This window comes from Peromyscus leucopus, chromosome 15 (genome assembly GCF_004664715.2).
Source record: "Peromyscus leucopus breed LL Stock chromosome 15, UCI_PerLeu_2.1, whole genome shotgun sequence".
Classification (NCBI taxonomy): Eukaryota; Metazoa; Chordata; class Mammalia; order Rodentia; family Cricetidae; genus Peromyscus; species Peromyscus leucopus.
In genome coordinates, this window is record NC_051076.1 from 33,005,686 (window position 1) to 33,025,801 (window position 20,116).

Genomic DNA, 20,116 nt, shown 5'->3' on the forward strand with positions numbered 1-20,116 from the left:
TGCCCTTTATACTGAAGTCTAGTCACCTGCCTAGGTGAGATTTGTCATAGAAGGGAATAGGATCCAACCTGGTGAGCTATAACCTTCATTCTCTACAGGGGAATCTTGGAGTTGTCTTGGCCTAAGGCAGATACTACTCACACTGTCTCAGTGCAGTAAACAATTACTGCTTGTCTATTACCCCAGGTCTTGCCTGCTTGAATACAGAAGACCAAATTAGCGAGGAAAAGATATCTTAATGACATTCTTGTGTAGGGTATTTTTTTTTTTTTTGAAAGGGAAAATTGCAGAAGTATTCTATAAGGGAAAACAAAATTTTGTGAATACAGAAAAGGAGGGAATGAAATACTTTATCAATATCAAGTGTATTCTAGTCAAATAACTGCTTCACCAGAAGTAAGTTTAGGTCCATTTTGGCATTGCTTCCCATCTTTTCCCACCAAGCAGAACTTGTCCAGCCCAACACATTGTATCTTAAAAACTAATTTGGAACTAGCATCCTATACCATATTTTTGCTTATTTTAATACACAGTGGTATGACTTATTACTCAATATAATTGGTACTTTAAAGATGTGTTGTTTATCAGATGACTCCATGTCCTTCTGGATTATAGGGTCTCTTATTCCTGTTTCTGCTCCAGGTTAGATAGAGCTTCTAAGACTTTCTGCTGTTGATCCCTTGTACCTAAGTTTTCGGGCACCATGGGTATATAAATGCATAAAATAGGTATACAAATCAAAATTGATTGAAATATTATTTTAAAATACTTTCTTGATATGTGTATATTTTGCCATGTTAAAGATTAATATAAATTTGCATACTAATAAGATGTACCTGCTTATTTATTTTATATAGAAGTCTTGGCTGAATATGTGATACTGCAAAATATAGTGCTTTTCAACATTTTTCAGGATTGACCAATATTTTTATTTTTACGATCAACAGGGTTGAGAATGCCACTTCACATAAGTATATTGTGTAAAATGTCAGAAATAGGCTTAGGTACATTTCAGATATTTGTTGGAAATAATGTTCTAATACCAAGCCAAAATTCATTTAATAATTTTTTATGAAACTGAGATCATCAATTCACAGACATTCTTAAAATCAAACATTCTTAATACAATAAAAAGATACAGTATTCTTTTTTAAAGTTTTTTTTAATGTGTATATATGTGTTTGCATAAATTTATATACACCATGTGTGTGCAGGTGCCTAAGAAGGCCAGAAGAGGGCCTCTGAAATTGGAATTACAGATAATTATGAGCTACCTAATGTAGGTTCTGGGAACTGAACCTGGCCCCTTTGCTACATAGAACAGCACACACTATTAACTGCTGAGCTATCTCTCCAGCCCAAAGATGCTGTAATTTGATTCTTATGTACTGATAGGAAAATATTAAGTCTTACATATTTCTGTAAGAGCTGAAAACTTTGCAAGTACAGTTGTAAGTACATACTGTACATTATAACACATTAATCTTGAATCTGAGCTGAGGTGTCTCAAGTAGCATTGGTTGACACTGGGTAGTATGACAGTATGTGCAGTACATAATGTTCATATTGTATGTTCAGAACCAAGGCTGTAGTGAAGTTGTGTAATACAACACTGGACAAATACTGACAGTAATACCCAGTGTATTACACACATCTTTATTTCATAGCATTTTAAAAATCAGACATCTAGCATGCTTGAAGATTAGTGACAAATAAAACAGGTTATTAATGAATGGGTACCCTTAAGAACTCAACTTTTATCTAGTGTATTATTTGTATGCACTTAAACACAGTGTCTTTGCTACCAATTATTGGTCTCCTTCAGGACTGAAACAAGCCATTTTATAGTCTTCTGCTTTAGTCTCCCCCCCTCCCTTCCTCTCTCTCCCTACCCTTGAGTTCTCTGAATGTGTGACTCATCCTTAATGTGTAGGTCTTAAAAAGAACTTGTATCTTGATGTCAGCAAAATCTAGATTGAAATCCTGGCTCCAAGTTATTAATGTGCCATTGAGTAAAAAGTGCTTTAGTTTTCTTTGCCTTGGTTTCTTTATTCCTAAGAATTTAACAATCCCTACTTTGCAGTGTTTTTATAAATCTCCCGGATTTATTATAATGATATCTGAAAGGTTGTGACTTAATTTCAAACTTTAATAAACATGTTTAGTAAGGATGTAAGTACAGAAAGTCACACATAGAGAAAGAGGTCCATTAAGTGGTATTGCTTAAAAATACTAATTCTGCAGTTACATGGCCATTTGAGAATGATGTCTATTCTAAGTAACAAACTATCTTCCCCTTGAGTTTGATTTTGATGGGAGCATGTTGCATGTCAGCAGTCAGCTAATGTGCTGGTAATTTGGTAGTTTAGTAAGGTTCCTATTATAATGAATATCTGCTTTCAGAGATGCTTGTGGACACTCTCCCCTGCTTTTGCATTTATATTGTTGTCGTGTTTTAAGTAGCCTTTCTCCTGACAGTGTGTGTTAATAACTGGAAAATTCCCTATCAGTAGACTAGCACCATCTTGACAAGCCTGTGTTCTGCTTCTACCTTGCTAATTGTTTCCTTGGGATTATTTGGATTGTGTAGAAAGCCCTTTGCAAATCCTCTTATTACTGAAGTCATTGTTGCCAGCAGGAATAAGATTAAAGGTGCTTAAGTCTGTAGAGTTGTTTCTAATTTGTTCATGTCATTTCAGTGGCATTTTAACAGAACTCTGTCTCCTGTCCCTCCCTTCTCCCCTGGTACTATCTCAAGTTGGGTCCAAGATGCCAGACCATTGGAAGAAATCTCATTTTATCCTCCTAATTATTATGCTGGCACTCCGGAGATAATTTTTCCCTTCATGCACTGCCAATTAATATGCAAATAAGCTGATAAATATTTATGTATTCATTTAAATTATGCAGGGAGTGCTTTCAGTGTATTCTGTAAATGAATTGTTCCTGGACTTCAAAGTGCTAGCTGCTGTGCTAACGAGGAGAGATTTGCATAAGGCCCTAATCACACGCATACTGATTAAGCTTCATTATGGAAACTGCCAGCTGCAATCTTTGTTTCTATTTTATTACAAAAAGGGGAACTTTTCATGCTTCAGTTGCCTTGACAATGTCAGTCCTAGCAGCTAGAAGAGACTAAAACTCCTCTGAGCAACTGAAGTTTCCTTATTCAGTTGAAGATTGCTATGGTGTAACTGAGGTTGTGTTTGCTTCTCTGTTAATTCACTTTCCACTCCCCCACCCTGTTCTCTTAAGAACCTAGTACAGATTTGTTAGAATAGTAGTACCTTCTTTCCCCACCCCAAACCATACCTGTTCCTTCTTGCTTTGGATTGTCTGCACCTCCTGAAGATTTTACAGCAATGCTGGACTGCAGTGACTGTGTTCTAGGTGGGTACCAGCACAGTTTTCTTACAGCTTTAATATGGAAATAGCATGTATGGGATTGACTATGCATAAACGCTCAATCACATATGCAGCCATCATGGGGGAGGGGGGCTTGAGCAGAGGAGGAGGAAAGCATTTGCAAGGCAAGAGCATGCTTGAGTTTGCTGGAGGTCCCTCCCTAGGACTAGGTCTTCTAGTTCAGAGCCTACTTTCAGCAAATCATGTGTTTGAATTTGGCTTTCATGGAGGACATTTTTGCTTTTTGGAGATTTCTATAGAAAGTAGTATATGTAGTTGAAAACACATTTTAAATCAGAAAATATATACTATATCAGAGTAATATATACATACTAATAAAATGTTTTGCCTATCTAATAAGAATGCCTCATAAAACCAAAAATACTAAATGAAAAATTAAGGTGGTGTTATAGTGCAGATTAATACCGTTATTATTATTACAGAGGGAAATTATAGTGGTTACTGTACTGTTAATCAGTTTCTAGATTTTAGAAGTTATGGGCCATTTTCAAATTTTGCCTATGATTAGTCATTTTGATTTTTTAAAACCAGCTCTTTTTTAGGAATCTGCACTTTTAAGTATTGTGGAAAGCCTGTTATATAGTGTGTCCCTACAGAGCAGGAAGCCTTTTGGGAAGGGAGATGTTCTGCTTGAATAAATGAAACATTTTCGGTGATAAAAGATGGATTGAAGTACTTTGGTGTGGATAGATAGATGATGCCTCTTGGTGGCCGTATTTTGCGAGTTTTTTTATGTTTACATGAAGAAAGATTGAAGCCTTTTTAGGAAAGTCATCTGATAAAAACTCCAAGAATTGAATATCTTAAGCTTAAAACTTTTGCAAATGATTTTATTTCCTGTGTCATTTTCCATTCTTGAAATTAAAGCAGTTGTTAATGATAAAGTAAATTGATCCTTCCTGGAAATGTCTGAATTCTTATACAGAAAGAAGGGTCCAACGCAAGTCAGCAGTAACACTTGTCCATCAGACTACTAGCTCAGGGATACACATGACGCAGACAAAACATTGATGTTAGGTAGGAGTTCAGTCCAGTAGTAACTTTAGGAGTTCAATTAGACTCATTAGAGGATCAGCTAAGTGACATAGACTTGTGCTCTTTTCATTACCCCCCCAAAACAAAACAAAACAAAACAAAACTGTAAGTATCAATGAATAATTTATTTGTATTTTCTCTTTTGCATGTACCAAGTTTGAAATTCAAGAAGTGAAAGAAAAGTGTCATTTTGAACTATTTTTACCATTCATTTCAGAAACTCTATCTACTACTTAGAGTTGACACTAAGTATTACTGAAACAGCCTTCTCATCATTGTGTAGCTAAGTAGGATTTTATTTCTTCTGTTTTGTGTTTGAAGTCATTTTGTTACATACTTTTGAAGATCTTGACAATAAATAGAAGGTCCTTAGGAAAGTCATGTAAAATACCTGTGACATAATTTTTAAATTTATAAATAGGTGTGGAAATTAGCTATGAATTATGTAAGGCTTGTCTCATGCATTATTAAGAATCAGGCTTCTTGGTTACTGTGGCATCTGGACATGAGGATTATTAACTTTTTATACATGTTTACAGGTTCATTTTTTTTTTCTACTTTGCTTTAAAATAGATTATAAAGGAAGCACTGAGCGTGTATATAATGACATTTGAGTTTTGTGGTATTTGTTAAATTTTGTAAGATTTTGGTTAAGTCAAACAGAAAGCTAATTTTTACTAAGTTGTACACCTGGTCCTTTCAAACTTTAGTGTGCTTTCAGGTGGTATTTAAATTTTTTTGGACAGTAGAGGAGGAAGTTGTAGAACGACCTCATTTGTGACCACAAACATAGAAATTTTAACCCTTTGAACAAGCCAGGAATACCATAGAACCACCTCAGCCCAGAAGACATGTATCGGTTATAAAAATGTACTATATTAGAAAAGAGATTGCCTAGTATCTTTAAAAAATACATATTGCCCATTTTCTAGGTTATAAAATATGAAAGAAAGATTTCTGATATTTTTCCTCATTTCTTATGCATATAGGTAATGCAACTATTGACAGCATGGTTGGGACTTAGAATGATTGTTTTGACTTCCTATTTAAAAATTTCCGAGTTGGGGATTTAGTTCAGTGGTAGAGCACTTGCCTAACAAGCGCAAGGCCCTGGGTTCGATCCTCAGCTCCAAAAAAAAAAAAAAAATTTCCTGCAGATGTCTTTAGAAAGACAGTATAATATAGTTTGATTCGTTCTCTAATAATAACTTAGTTAATGGTTCTTAATGAGGGAGGAAAAGTAGAACTTACTTGACATTAAGCTTATTTCATGGCAAATACTCTAAGTCTGTAGTAAATATAGAGCAAAATGTCTGTTTTGTCTATTCTGTTCACCCCCTAGAAAAAGAAGTAGGGCATAGGTGTTCCTGTCTTTTTTCTTGCATGTTTTCTGGAATTGCTAATAGTGGTTGACAACATTTCACTGTGGAAACTACAATTTAATACACTAAAAAAGGAGTAGCCCCAAATTAGCAGATTCATGTGTAACTGGGTTCCATAGTTCTTGTAGAACTATAGAGATTGCTGTTATGCCTTGTGCTGCAATTTGTTACGCTTGTTTTTAATGAGGCATGTATTTGGCATACCCCTATGTTGACTCTAGTTTGGTTAAGGAAGTCAGATGGATGCTTCAGACAAGTTTCGTTTCATCTGTTAGATTATTATTAAGTGTGAATTTCTTTTAGTTATAATTAATATTTTTGCTTTTAGAAAAAATCATATGGGAATAATAGTTCTTTTTTTTTTTTTTGAGGTGTTTGCTACTTCTTCCCAGTTTATTTTAAATGTATATTACATTTGTCTGTCATAAATTATTTTTAGCATGTCTGACTGTAATATCTTTTTCAGCTTAGAGTTCTCTCTTTAAAGAATCTTAAAATTTGTTAGATAATTTACTTATGGGTTCCTTTATGATTCAGGAGCTCCTGACTATCTTTGAGGTAACCTTTTACTCAGTTTGTGTTGTAGCCTGCCGTCCGCTGTACATGGGCTTCTCGAAGTGAACCAGGGTAACGTTGGTCAATCCTGGGTTTTGCTCTGCTTTTGGCTCCTGAGCTAGCTTCATCTTCACCACTACCTGTTTTAACCACCTTCTCCACCTCTGGCTTATTGTAGATTCAAGAATGAACAATCCGTCAGAAACCACTAAGTCATCTATGGAGAGTGGAGATGGCAGCACTGGTAAGGAAGCATTCTCTCTCCATCCTTTACATTGCTCTCCGAGAGCTAACACAAGGGACTGTACACTAACCTGGGCACACACTTGACAGGGACAGAGACATGTGTGTCCTTGCTTGTCCAGTAGGACTTAGTACTTGTAGGGACTGGGATTCTGTTTGTTTAACATCATCTAACTCCTCTGAGGAGTGCTTCACTTACCTGATTCCATCCATCAGAAACTACAGAGTAGTTATGGGAACGGTCCTTTGGGACAGGTAGACCTGGGTCTGGATTATGGATTTGCCACATAATAATTGTGTGACTTTAGGCAGCTTCCTCCATCTTTTTGAGACTGAATTTATTCAGTAGGGATATTTATGGGTCATCATGAGTATTGAGTGAGAATATATGTGAAGTGTCTTGGTTATAGTTATAATCAGAATAGTAGATGCTATCCACCATGCATTTGGTATAAATAAATTATACTAAAGTTACATTTTAATAAAATTTATAATTTAATAAAATTTATTCTTGATCAAACTTTTTATCAGGAGAAAACTAAGTATCATATAAATGAAAAAACTGAAAGTCCTTTGAAAGAAAGGTAAATTTATTTAAAAAAAAAAAAAGTACAACTTGTCTCCTCAGCCCATCCTTGTAAGTCAATCAGCTCATAGTACATTTGACAATATAACTCTGTCATCTGACAGATATGATACAAGGATTTCCCCAGTTTCTGGTAGAGGCAAAATGTAAAAAGTATTGAAACATTAAGGGAATTGTGGGCAAGGAGTTGTAGAAAGTCATTGTTTGTAAAGTAAAGTAGGTTTTTCACATAAGAGAGAGGGTTTCCTCTATTATTTCAAAATATGCCTAACTACTACAGGAGGTGGTAAGAATGACAGTCACTCTGGAAACTTTGTTTCCACTGCTTCCACTCATAGATAGAACCTTTTTTATTACAGTAGAAGACTGGGTTGACCCAAAAGAAGTCTTGTGTCTGCACCTGTCTCATTGTAAACTGCCCTGTAGTTGGAGTGGTTTGTTAGCCTCTTCACCTCTGAAAAACAGGTACTTCTCTGGGAGACTGAGCTGGGGCTTTCATGTTGTCTTTGTCATATTTAATATGCTCCCACTTCTCTTGTTGAGGCTAGCCAAATAGACTGCCCAAGACGAGGAAGAGCAGCATCGCTTTCTGGCCAAGCTACCACCCAGCCTCCTCGTTTCAGTTCCCAGTTTGGGCCCCTTCCTCCTTTGTCTTGTAGCACTAACTTATGCTGATGTGAGTGTCGTGGCCAAAGGAGTGGGACTTGTTTGCCAAGAGTAAGTAGGCAGTCAGATCCATGAAGAGGCAAGAGAAACGTGGGTAAAACTCCCACACCTAAAGAATAGCTTCCGAATTTCTCTAAGGGATGAGAAATAGGCTCAGAATGATTACAGAATGCTGAAAAGATCCACTGAAAAGACCCCCCGGGAATCTCTATATTTACTTTTAATACCACAATTCCTAACTATTTATTTACGACCTTTGTTGTGCTTTTTAAAATCTTTAGTGCTGTGCATATTACCTGATTCCAATTAAATTCTTATGCCAGGTAGATATTATTTCAAGGAATAGGAAGTTGAAATGTAAAACCAGAGAGGAAATAAAGGCAAGTTTAGGATTTAGACCCTGTATAAGATTTTTCTCATCAACTATAATATATAAAATTGAAAATTTTAAGTAACACTTTGTTTATGTCCAAACCTAAAGTTATATATAGAACTATTTAAGATAAATTCTGGCTGGAGCACTTGGTGAACAATTTGTGAATTTCTTGTTTTGTGGCAATATGGAATGTGTAACAGATTTCTTTTCCTAGAGCTGAGAATAATCAATTCACATGTTACTTTTTTGTGTTTTGGTGTTTTATTTGTTTTTGTAGAAACAATGTCTTATGTAGCCCTCGCTGGCCGGGAACACTTTATGTAAAAAACCAGGCTGGCCTTGAACCTCCCAGGGATCCTGGTGCCCTGCCTCAAGAGTGCTGGGATCAAAGGAGTGTGACACACTCTCGAAAGATACTTTTAAAGGCCAGTAACACACTTTCCTAGACCTGTTTACTTTTCCATCACTAGTAGTAGTGGTTAATAGTCTCTTTCCAAAGAAAGAAAATTAATTGCTTTTCTGTAAGGTCCCTGCTAATACAGTAACAATAGCTAGATCAAATAGAGCTGGCTCCCACCCTGTCAAGCATAGCAGCTCACTTCCTGTTTACCACTGCAATCCGCACTACTTTCATAGACACCATGGCTTCCATTTTTTTGGACCCTTACATTCACTTCAGAATTGCACACTTCATCAATTTCTCAATGTTAATTAAGGTCTGCTGCTATGTTCTTAGCACTCCCTGCTGGTGTTAATTTGTTAGTTTAGAAATACAGACATATATTTGAGTTCTCTTTTATATATTAGATTATCGTGTTTGGTACATTAGAAATAAAATTACAGTTTTTTTTTTTTTTTTTTAAGTGGAGTGTGATGGGTCATGCCTATAAACCAGCAGTTGGAAAACCAGGCGAGAGGATTGCCATGAGTTGGAGCCCAGTCTAGGCTACACAACAAGACCTTGCCTCGAAGAAAGAAAAAGGCAAAGGCGGGCAGCATTTGTGCCATGCTGATAAGGAAAGAAAATAATAGCTTATGTGGATGATTTGTGCCTATGTATCAGTCTTCATTTTAAAATATAATGAACCTACAGACTGTTTTCTCTTTTTCATTGGTTTAGTAATTATGATTTTTTTTTTTGTAGTTTGTGGGGGGAAATTTCACATTTTAAAGAAAATAACCTGGAATATTATATAAAACCAAAGTCTGACACTTTATAGATTCAGGAAATTTGTGTTGATCACTATTTCCTGAAATGTTAACAGCTATAATAATTTTGAATTAAAGGTTTTAAGTGTAGTGAGAGGTATAAAGTTCAAGCATATTTGACTGCATTTGAATAAATAAGCTTCATATGTTCACAGAAAATCAGTGGTTTGGATTTGTTCAGGTTTGCCTGTTTTATATGTAAAATGTTATAGTTGGTGTTATTAGATACAGTATAAACAGATGTGACTCTCAGTCTTCAGAGGCTTAGCCAAGGCAGACAGAAAACTGACTGTGGATGGATAATGGTGAGTTATCTCCATCAAGCATAGAGAAACAACATAATGTTAATACATAATGGTATTTCTTTCTGTTTTGTTTTTTGTTTGTTTGCTTAAGTATTTGTTTATGCAGAATGTTACAGTGCACGCCCTTAGTCCCAGCACTTGGGAGGCAGAGGCAGGCAGGTCTGTGTGAATTCAAAGCCAGCCTGATCTACATAGTGAGTTCCAGGACAGCCAGGGGCTACATAGAGAGACCCTGCCTCAAAAGTAAATAAACAAATGAATAAATAAAGAAATTTTCAACATAAAGTTTAATAAATATTAAAAAATAAGTTGCAAAGAAATAAATACATCGAAGTTAACCTGACTCAAAAGACTATACAACTCAGTGAACTTCTATACAATTAGATTATCCATTCAGAACGGAAGCTATGAAGTTTCACATTGAATTTTATACTTCAGTATCAAAGATATTTTTGTGCAGTATCCAGCTACCAAAACCAAAAAAATCCATGTCAGAGTTAGAACTAGAAAGCAATTGGCTTTGTATCCCTTTTCATAACTTGTATCCATTACCTACACTCAGTCCTTCCTTATCCCCTGATAGCCCTTCTTTTCTTTTCTACATGTTATACTGTACCCACATATACATTCATTTGCGTATTACTGGCTGGATTCCACATACAAGGGGAATGATGATTTTTTTTTTTCTTTCTGAGATTGTGTTACCTCATTTTATAATACATTCAAAGTCCACCCATTTTCCTGAAAATTTTGTAATTACATTTTTCTTTAGAACTGAATAGTATTTCATTTTATAAATCAAATTTTCTTTAGCTGTTCATCTGTTGACAACTAGGTTGATTCCAATTCTTTGCTTTAGTGAATAAATCAGCAGTAAACATGGGGGTTGCAAATATCTCTATGAAAGGGTGTAGAGTTCTGGATATGTGCCCAGGAGTGAAATAGCAGAATTATATAGTAGTTCTATTTTTAATTATTTGAGAAATTTCCAAGCTGATTTCCACAATGGCTGTACTAATATGGGTCTCCTCCACCAATAACCCTTTCTCACCACATCCTCTCCAACATTTGTCAGATTTATTGATGATAGCCATTCTCACTGGGGTAAGATGGTAGTTTAAATTTTCATTTCCCTGATGGCTAGGGACATTAAACAGTTTAAAAATAGTTATTGGCCATTTGTGTTTGCCTGCCTGGCTGCCTGTTTTCTTTCTTGCTCTCTCTCTCTCTCTCTCTCTCTCTCTCTCTCTCTCTCTCTCTCTCTCTCTCTCTCTCTCTGTGTGTGTGTGTGTGTGTGTGTGTGTGTGTGTGTGTGTGTGTTCAGTTTTTCGAGACAAGATTTCTCTGGGTAGTTTTGGTGCCTGTCCTGGATCTCACTCTGTAGACCAGGCTGGCCTCGAACTCACAAAGATCCTCCTGGCTCTGCCTCCCGAGTGCTGGGATTAAAGGCCTGTACCTCTACCGCCCAGTTTTGTGTTTCTTTCTTTAAGAAGTGTCTATTCAGTTCATTTACCCATTTGCTGATTGGCTTTTGTAGTTCGTTGGTATCTAACTTTTATGTACTTCTTTGTAAATTCTAGATATTAGCCCTTTGTTTGAAGTGTAATTGGTGATAACTTTCTGCCATTCTGCCATTCTGTAGGCTAATCTGTTTGCTCTGTTGGTTAAGTATTTCTTTGACGATTTTAAATCTTTTAAATGCTTATAGGCCAGGTAAAAAGAACCACCATTGAGGGAGAAAGTGTACAAATTAAGACAAGTGGATTGGGGACCAGAGTTCGGATCCCAGGAAACCCACATAAATATTAGATGGGTATAGTGGCCTGCCTGTAATTCAAGCCTTGGAAGGTAGAAGTGGGGAGGGGACGATCCTCAAAACAAGCTGCCCAGTGAGACAAGCCTATCTTTTAGCACTATGCTTGATTCAAAGACTTTTACTCAGTGAATATGGTGGAAGAGTGATCAGGTATATTCCCAACATCAACATCACGTAGACATACACCCATGTACATACAAAAACATGCATACACACCATGCACATGAAAAATAAAAAACAAGAAAAAGAAATGAGAGATAGTAAGATAAGTATATAGAACAAGAGGTTGACTTTGCAGATGAAGTTGGGAAGAAGAAAGGAAAACTGCATTTTGTCTCCAGTGCTCTAGCTACTTCTGCACCTAGGGAGGTCACTGAAGTGGAGTCAGATAGTGAGTTTGATATCAAGTTCATCTTACAGAAAAATACATTTAAAATATGAGCAGTCAATATTGAGAACATTCATTAAGAAGTAACTCATGAGAATTCAGTGTACAAAAATTTTATTTCTAGTTGGAAGGAAGAGTTATGGAAGATATTAAGAGGAGGTAGAGTTTATGCTGCCCATTGAAGGTTGCATTTTAATGTAATAATGGTTGGCATTTTATAGTCAGCATGAAGAAACAGTAAAATCTAAGATGAGGTGAAAGAAAGTTGTACCAAGTACCTCTGGTTCCTTTTTAAAAAAATTTAAAGTTGTATGATTTCCAGATCCTTTTTCCCTTAGTCATTCTCAGAATTATAGAATTCCACTTTTACAGACTTTAATTCAATCATCATTACCATTGTCTTACTAGAATATGTAAAGCAACTTGCTGTGTTCATTCATTGTGTTTGTAGCCAGTTAACTCTCTTTTTCATTGGAATTGATCCAGAACTATTGGTGAAATTATTAAGGCCACTCCACGTAGTTAAAAGGAAGATTTATTTAGTGGGTAACTTACAAAAAAGGGATAGGTAGGTCGCAGGGTCTGGGGAAGGTGTATGGCAGTCCAGCGGTGTCCTCTGGAGCTCTGCTTGGTCAAGCTCCACCGACAAGGGTCCAGGAACAGAGAGAGTGCTCGCCCATCCAGCTCTCGGGTCTCTGGGCACCTCCCTTGGGCCCCGCCTTGTAGGCGTGACAGTTGCTGAAGCCTCAGTGGGGATTGGAACTTCCAGATCCAAGCTGGAATGGCTACCCACTACACAGAACTCCTTTATTCTGCTGTGTGTGCTTGCACCTGAGTATGCAGGTAGGGTTCCCATAAATGGCCATGTAAAGGTCAGAGCAGGATGTTACGTTTCTTCCTCTGTTGCTGTCCCCTTTGTTGCAGTGAGAAGGGTATCTCACTGAACTGGAAGCTTGTGTGGCTAGGTTGTCTGGCCAGCTCTCCTGCTCTACCTGTGTCCACCCTCAGTGTTAGGGTTTCAAGCACACGCACATGGCTTTTCTCAAGATGGTTGAGAATTCAGACTCCAGTCCTTACACTTGTAGAGCAGGTGCTCTTATCACTGAGTGGTCTCCCCAACCCTGATTCCTGTCCTTTTTCACTAGTTATTTTCATACAAATGACCTCTCCTATGACAATATCAACATCTTTTTAGTAAATGAAAAAGCCAAAGGAGTTTAGTTATGTAAGCCAGTGTACATTTATGAACTATCACCCCAAAAATTTTTGTTGTAAGAAGTTCCTGATAACTAGTAATTTCTTCATTCTATACTATTTATAGTGATGTAGCAAGTGGCTGTGTGACCCTATCCCTAGGGAGATAAGAAAAAAAGACCTACTTAACCCAGATAGGGAACTAGCAACAGACCAAAGTAAAGATAATATCAAGTCCAACTTGGTGAGGCAGTGAGTTTGAATTACAGGGCTATGGGCGAGGAGTTAGTTATTGGAGCAGAAATGACTCAGAGACATGTGTATCACTAAAAAGCCCACCACAGCACAAGTGAGACTTAGAAACGCTGGCAGCCTAGCGTTCCCTACAACAATTTGCAGGCAGCTGGACAGTTTGGAGAGCGTTTCTTCAGCAGCACAGCTTGTCTGAGTGTCTCTTGGCAGTGTTTACTGCTTATATAAACCCGCAGAGGGAAGAGCCAAGTGCATCTGGGTCAGTTTCAGGGACTTCTTGAAGCTTCTGGGTTGTTTAATACCTGAGTCCTAACACGCTTCCCTGAAGGATGGAATGTGTCAACTCAGAGGAAATTGCTATACAATGCTGGTATTATTAAGATATTGTGTTCACAAAGAATAACCAGACATCATTTTCTCTAACATAAAGAAAAGGATCCTGAAAGACTGGGACATTAGTGATACAGTTGTTTTTCTTTTGTAATTTAAGAACTTGATGCCTTTCAGCCTGCATCTTGGAAACATTTCTAGATGAAATTCTCAACAAACCAGTGTCGTTACAGATTTCAGATTCAGGACTATCTTCCCTTTGAACTTAGATTTTATGTAGGGGTTATTTTTAATATTATTTTCTCTTTTATCATTTTTAATATTAGCATAGTGTTTATTGCATATTTTACTGTGTGAACTACATTCTTCATTGGCAGGGGTGGTGCTTACAAGTCCCAAAGTAGAAATTTCAACAGTATATTTATTGGAGTGCTTTCATAGTAAAGTTTTAAATAATAGGAAATTTTATGACAACAGTTCTCAACCTGTGGGTCATGACCCCTTTGGCAAACCTCTATTTCCAAAAATATTTACATTATGATTCATAACAGTAGCAAAATTACAGTTATGAAGCAGCAATGAAAATAATTTTATGGTTGGGGGTCACCACAACATGGGGAACTGTGTTAAAGGTCACAGCATTAGGAAGGTTGAGAACCACACTGCTCTGTGGGTTACTGAAAGTGGCTGAAGAGCTTCTAGAGAATCTTGGGAGCAGAGTTAAACATAGATTATTATGCTGTTCTTTTCTTCTAAAGCTAGACATCAAATACTTGTGAGAGAAAGATAGTCCTTCCTCTCGTGCTTAATTGATAGGTATCATTCAGAACATACTGTTTCTATTACATATTGAGAAATTTGCCTTGGTTCTATCCATGTGCACCTGTAGAAAGAAGCAAAGGAGCTATAGTTACTGAATGAACCCTGAAGAATGTCAGCACTGGTGTGGAGGCGCACGCCTTTAATCCCAGCACTTGGGAGGCAGAGGCTGGCGGAGCTTTGAGTTTGAAGCCAGGCTGGTCTGCACAGCCAGTTCCAAGACAGCCAGAGCTAAAGAGAAATCCTGTCTCCAAATAAACAAATAATAATAATGGCACTGAGTTTTGATTGTACTTTTATAGTAAATGATTGAGAAAGCAACTCATCCTTTTGCCAAAGATACACAAGTGATGAGATACGCCAGTAACAAACAAAATTTTAGTGGTTGTCTCCATTTTAGTCATTATTAATTAAAATATAGAACACTAATGAGAAGATTTGTGGGCACAAATTATCAGAGATTGTCTGTAACTTTCTCCTTCTCCCTTAAAGGATAGCTTAGCTTCACGTCATTTTTCACAATTTTTTCCCCAACAGGAATAAAAGAATTTTTTATACATATAAAAGAAATTTCCAACCATGTTATACTTTACATCTTGCTTGAAGCAAAAATCTATACTCCACTGCTCTTTCAATTAAATCCATTATACAGCAGCCTGGCCTAGAGTATTGGCAGCAGAAATTGGGAGTCAAATTTAATGAGCCATTGCTGGTGGAGGTGAGAAGATTGTGAGGGAGTAAAATAAGAAAGGAAGACTAAAATCTGAAAAGAATACTTGTGTTGGGATGGGGCTGGGGATGTGATGCAGTTCTTAGCGTAGGGACTGCCCAGAAGAGAAGTAGAAGATAAAGGGATGTATTTCAGCTCTGAAAATGTTACATTCAGAGTGTATTTGAAGGGAAAGGTACAAGCAGCTAAGGAGAGCAGTAAGTTCCTGAGGAAAGAAAGAATCCTGGGCACGAAGGTCCTACACAAGAGTTCTTTGAGGAAGAGAGTGAAATAAGCTGAAAGAAAGATAATCACAGAACCCTGCTTCACCATTGAAAGGGTTAGTAGATGAATAGGAGCCCCATACCACTTCCTGGTGTTCATTAGCTACAACTGATACTTAAATTTAAATTACATGCAATTAAGAATTCAGTCCTTGATCACACACTGACATGTTTGGTAGGGTCATCTAGTCATGGATAGTGATAGTTACTGACCACTACAAAGGTTGAGTAAGCCATGCCTTCATTTTCATTTGGTTGAGGAATTTTAAATTTCCTCCCTGTTGATTCAGTGACCCTACATACACTCAAGAAAGAGTGCATTGTAGATGTCATGGTTCATGCCTATCCCGACCTTCAGAAGTAGAGGCTGGAAGAGCAGGAGTTCAAGGCCATCCTCAGCTATTCAGCAAGTTTGAGGCCAACCTGAGCTACAAGAGACCTTATCTCAAAAACAAACCAGAAAGGCAATTTATTGTTTAGTTTCCATGTACTTGTGTAGTTTCCATAGTTTTTCTTGCTATTGATTGTTTTATTTCAGTTTGATTGGATAAGACACAAGAAATTACTTTAGTTCCTTTTTTATTTGTTAAGGCTTACTTTGTGGCCTAAGGAAGGAATATTCTGTACATATCTGTTAAGACTATTTGATTTATGGTGCAGTTTAAGTCTAAAGTTTTGGTTTTGTTTTTGTTTTTGTTACTTTTTAGATTAGACAACCTATTTAAAGATGAGAATTGAGTATTAAAGTCACCCATGTTTGTTTTGTCAGGGTCTGTCAGACCTTTTACACCCATTAGTGTTTATTTGATAAATTTGGGAGCTTCTATATTTGATGCATATATATTTATAGTTGGGTCTTCTTGATGGAATGTTCCTTTAGCTAGCAGGCAATGACTTTTTTTGTAATTCTGGTTTGAAGTCCACTTTATCCCCCCCCTCCCTCTCTCCCTTTCTCTCTCTTTCTCTCTCTCCCTCCCTCCCTCTCCCTCCCTCTCCCTCTCTTTTGGTTTTTCGAGACAGGGTTTCTCTGTGCAGTTTTGGTGCCTGTCCTGGATCTCGCTCTGTAGACCAGGCTGACCTTGAACTTACAGAGATCCACCTGGCTCTGCCTCCTCAGTGCTGGGATTAAAGGCGTGCGCCACTGCCGCCTGGCCACTTGATCATATTTCAGAGCAGCTTCTACCAAGCTTATTATTGACTTTTATTCGCTTGATTAGTTGACTTCCGTACTGTAACTCTCAGTCTATATCTAACTGATATGTTTCTTAGCAACAACAGTTAGTCTGATCTAGCTTTGTAATCCGGTCAGCCAGTCTCTCAGTGAATTGGGACCATTTACATGTAAGTTGATACTGAGAAAGGTTTACTAATTTTATTGGTTGTTTTTCTGGTTGGTTGAATTATTTGTTGTTTTCTTTCTCCCCTACTAGTAGAGGTTTTCTGGTTTACTATGTATCTTTTTTCCTTCTCTGTGCATAACATTCCTTTAAGTGTTTTCTACAGTGCTGGCTTGATTGACATAACTGCCTTCGTTTGTGCTTATTCTGAAATACCCTTATATTTTTGCCCATCTTAAAGAATGGATTTGTGCTATATAGTAGTCTTAGCTGGCAGTTAATTGACTTTAAAGAGTTGAAATATGCCACTATTTCCTTCCCTGGCTTTTTGGTTGCTTTCAAGATACCAGATAGTATTCTGATATCTTTGTCTTTGTAGGTAAGTTGGCATTTTTCCCTTTAATTTTAAACACAGTTTGCTTTGTATTTTAGGCATTTGACTCTAATCCGTTGTGGTGTGATATTTCCCTCTTCATTTCTATTTCGGGTTCTAAATGTCTTTTACATTTGAATGCCTACTTCTTTCTCTTGATTTGAGGAATTTTCTGCTGTAATTTTATAGATGAGATTCTCTGCCTTTAGTTTTTAATCTCAGTTCCTCCCTCTTGGCTTGGTCTCTTACTAGTTTCCCAGGGTTGTGGGATGTGGTTATTATGCCCACCACCAACCCATGCATGTGCATGCCACATTGATGTTTAAATATATAGTGTTTCTTCAGTCTTCTCCTCCATTCCTAATCTTTCTTCTGCTTGCTTAAGTCTACTGGTAATATTTTCCACTGTTTCTTTTTTTTTTTTTTTTTTTTTTTTTTTTTTTTTTTTTTGGTTTTTCGAGACAGGGTTTCTCTGCGTAGCTTTGCGCCTTTCCTGGAGCTCACTTGGTAGCCCAGGCTGGCCTCGAACTCACAGAGATCCGCCTGGCTCTGCCTCCCGAGTGCTGGGATTAAAGGCGTGCGCCACCAACGCCCGGCTTCCACTGTTTCTTTATTTGGTTCATTGGGTTTTTCACTTCTGATCATTTTTTTTTTCCTGTTTTCTCAGAGTCTCAATTTCTTTGTTGAAAATGTTCCCATGTTGCTTACTTTTTCTTGCATACTGCTAATGTTTTCTCCCGTACTGCTCAGTTTCTCATCTGTTTTTCTGAGTTTTTCCTCTATGCTGCCAACTCTGCAATGACTGGACAGAATTTGACTGTGTGATTGTGTCCTGCTCAAAGTCATTGATCATTTTTACTAGTGAACTTTTGAAACTGTGCTTATTTCAGTATCTTGGAATTTGGTATTGAGTTATGATCTTTTAGAGAAATAATAGTGCCTTGCTTTTTCCTAGTTTGTGTGTTTCTGGGTTGTGATTTATATATCTGTTGCCTTGGACATCTCTTCTGGTTTTATTTTGGAGTCTTACTGTGTACCCTACTCTGAGGAATCAATCCCCAGTATCATTCAGTGAGGAAAAAAAGAAAAAAAAACTTAAAATAGCAACATCAGACTGTACAAGAGACAGAAATACACTTAAAACTCAGTTAATGCCCACCCGTCTATAACCAATGAGCATAAAATAAACTAAATGATAGAAAACTAACTCAGAATGTACTAAAAATTATTTAGTATAAATATGGAAATACAAATGAGTAAAATGAGGAAGGAGCCAAGGAAAGGGGTGAAGGTAGAATAGAGGAAAAGTTAAATAAGAAAAAGGAGGAGTGGAGAAGAATGTTATGGGCAGAAAAATCAGAGAAGATAAGATGAGAAATGAACAATACTAACAAAAATCCCCAAAGTAAGGTGAGGTAAAAATGCCACTGAAAGTATAGTAAGAGGGCAAAATGGAAACATGAGATAAAGGAAGAAAGGAATTGAGGAAAGAAAAATCATTGCCCAGCAGCGAAAGAAACTATGCAAAGAATATTAGAAGAGTACATGAGATGAAATATAAAATAAAGCATTTAGAATTGATGGTGCAAAACTATTGGTAAGAACATAGTAAAAAGAAAAAAAGGAAGTACAGAGGGAAAGAGATGAGGGACTGGGTCCTCTGAAATTGAAGATAGCCAGTTTCATGTACGGGGAGAGGGTCAGGTGAACTTTGTCCTTGTCTTTTGTGTGACTTATACTGGTGCTGCACCCAAGCAGGACAGTATCTGATAAGAATTATTTTCTTTTTTCTGGTTTCCCATCTTTCATATCAGTGGCCCATGTGGTCCATACTTAGCTCTGTAATCTGTAGACTGGGTGGGTTCTACCACCTTCTAGAAACTTTGCAATTCTTAGCCCCTGAGGTGAGTACTGCTCTGTTTTGAAGTATCTCCCAATTGGTTCAGTAGTGTGGGAAGCCACAGCAGTAGGTGGTGGACTTGACATTTTACTTTGAAGACCTAGGGAGTGGTGTGGGTATCAAACCTCTGGAGCTTCAGAGTTTGGGGACTCTACAGCAATGAATGGTAGCTGGGTGGCCCCAGAAGTTGGATTCCCTCCTGGAACTCAGGCTAAGGGCTATCAAACTCTAGGGTTGTGTTCAATTATGTGATCCAACTCCCTTTGCTGGCCTCTGTGGGTACTGCATGTATGTGGTAGACATATGTCCATGCATGCATATGTCCATATACTCATACACAGTAAATAAAAAGTAAATAAATCCTCAAGAAGTAGTTAGTGTAAATGGGATAACCTCTGAGATAGACTCAAAAGGCCCCCATTTCTGACACCTTATGTCTCCTAATTGCCCCAATGTGTTTCAGTTATTGGTTAATGACTTAGGTAGTATTTTTGCAAATATACATTGGATTCCTTGGTAAAAGGATAACAGAACATCTGGGAGAGAATGTGAGGCAGAGGGGTAGAAAGACTTAATCGCAGTCTGAATTTAGTTACTATGTAGTTATATAGTGGAAATATTTCTATATATTTTCCTCTTATTTATAAAGCAAGGTCAATCACTTATTTTTTTTTTAATGGCCCTTTTCAGTTTTGCCTGTTTCTAAATGTCATATAAATAAAAGCATTGAACTGTAGCCTTGGAGTTTCTCTTCTTAACCAGGCATGCAGACTGGAGATTCATCTGTATTGTGTGTTTGTTGGCGTGGTTTTATTTCTCCTGCTGCCCACCAAAATTTACAAAATGTAGTTTGTAATCAAGAGAGGTATAGATGTATTGCTTCTGTATTCAAAGCAAGAGGAACAAGAGGCAAAGTGGTCAAGCAACTGAA

At 37.2% G+C, this 20,116-nt stretch overlaps 1 protein-coding gene across 4 annotated transcripts in view; it reads left to right on the top strand.

The window, feature by feature from the left end:
- The window catches only part of Pou2f1 (POU class 2 homeobox 1), a 144,621-nt gene that overhangs the window by 69,534 nt on the left and 54,971 nt on the right, over nucleotides 1-20,116 (top strand). For 2 of the 4 annotated variants that reach the window (XM_028864374.1, XM_028864371.1), the window contains exons 1-2: nucleotides 1,229-3,390; nucleotides 6,577-6,642. In XM_028864374.1, the coding sequence (XP_028720207.1) occupies nucleotides 3,363-3,390; nucleotides 6,577-6,642 (94 nt within the window). In that variant the 5' untranslated portion in view covers nucleotides 1,229-3,362. Of the gene's footprint in view, nucleotides 1-1,228; nucleotides 3,391-6,576; nucleotides 6,643-20,116 lie in introns of those variants that run through there. The other 2 variants (XM_028864370.2, XM_028864372.2) reach the window with 1 other exon arrangement.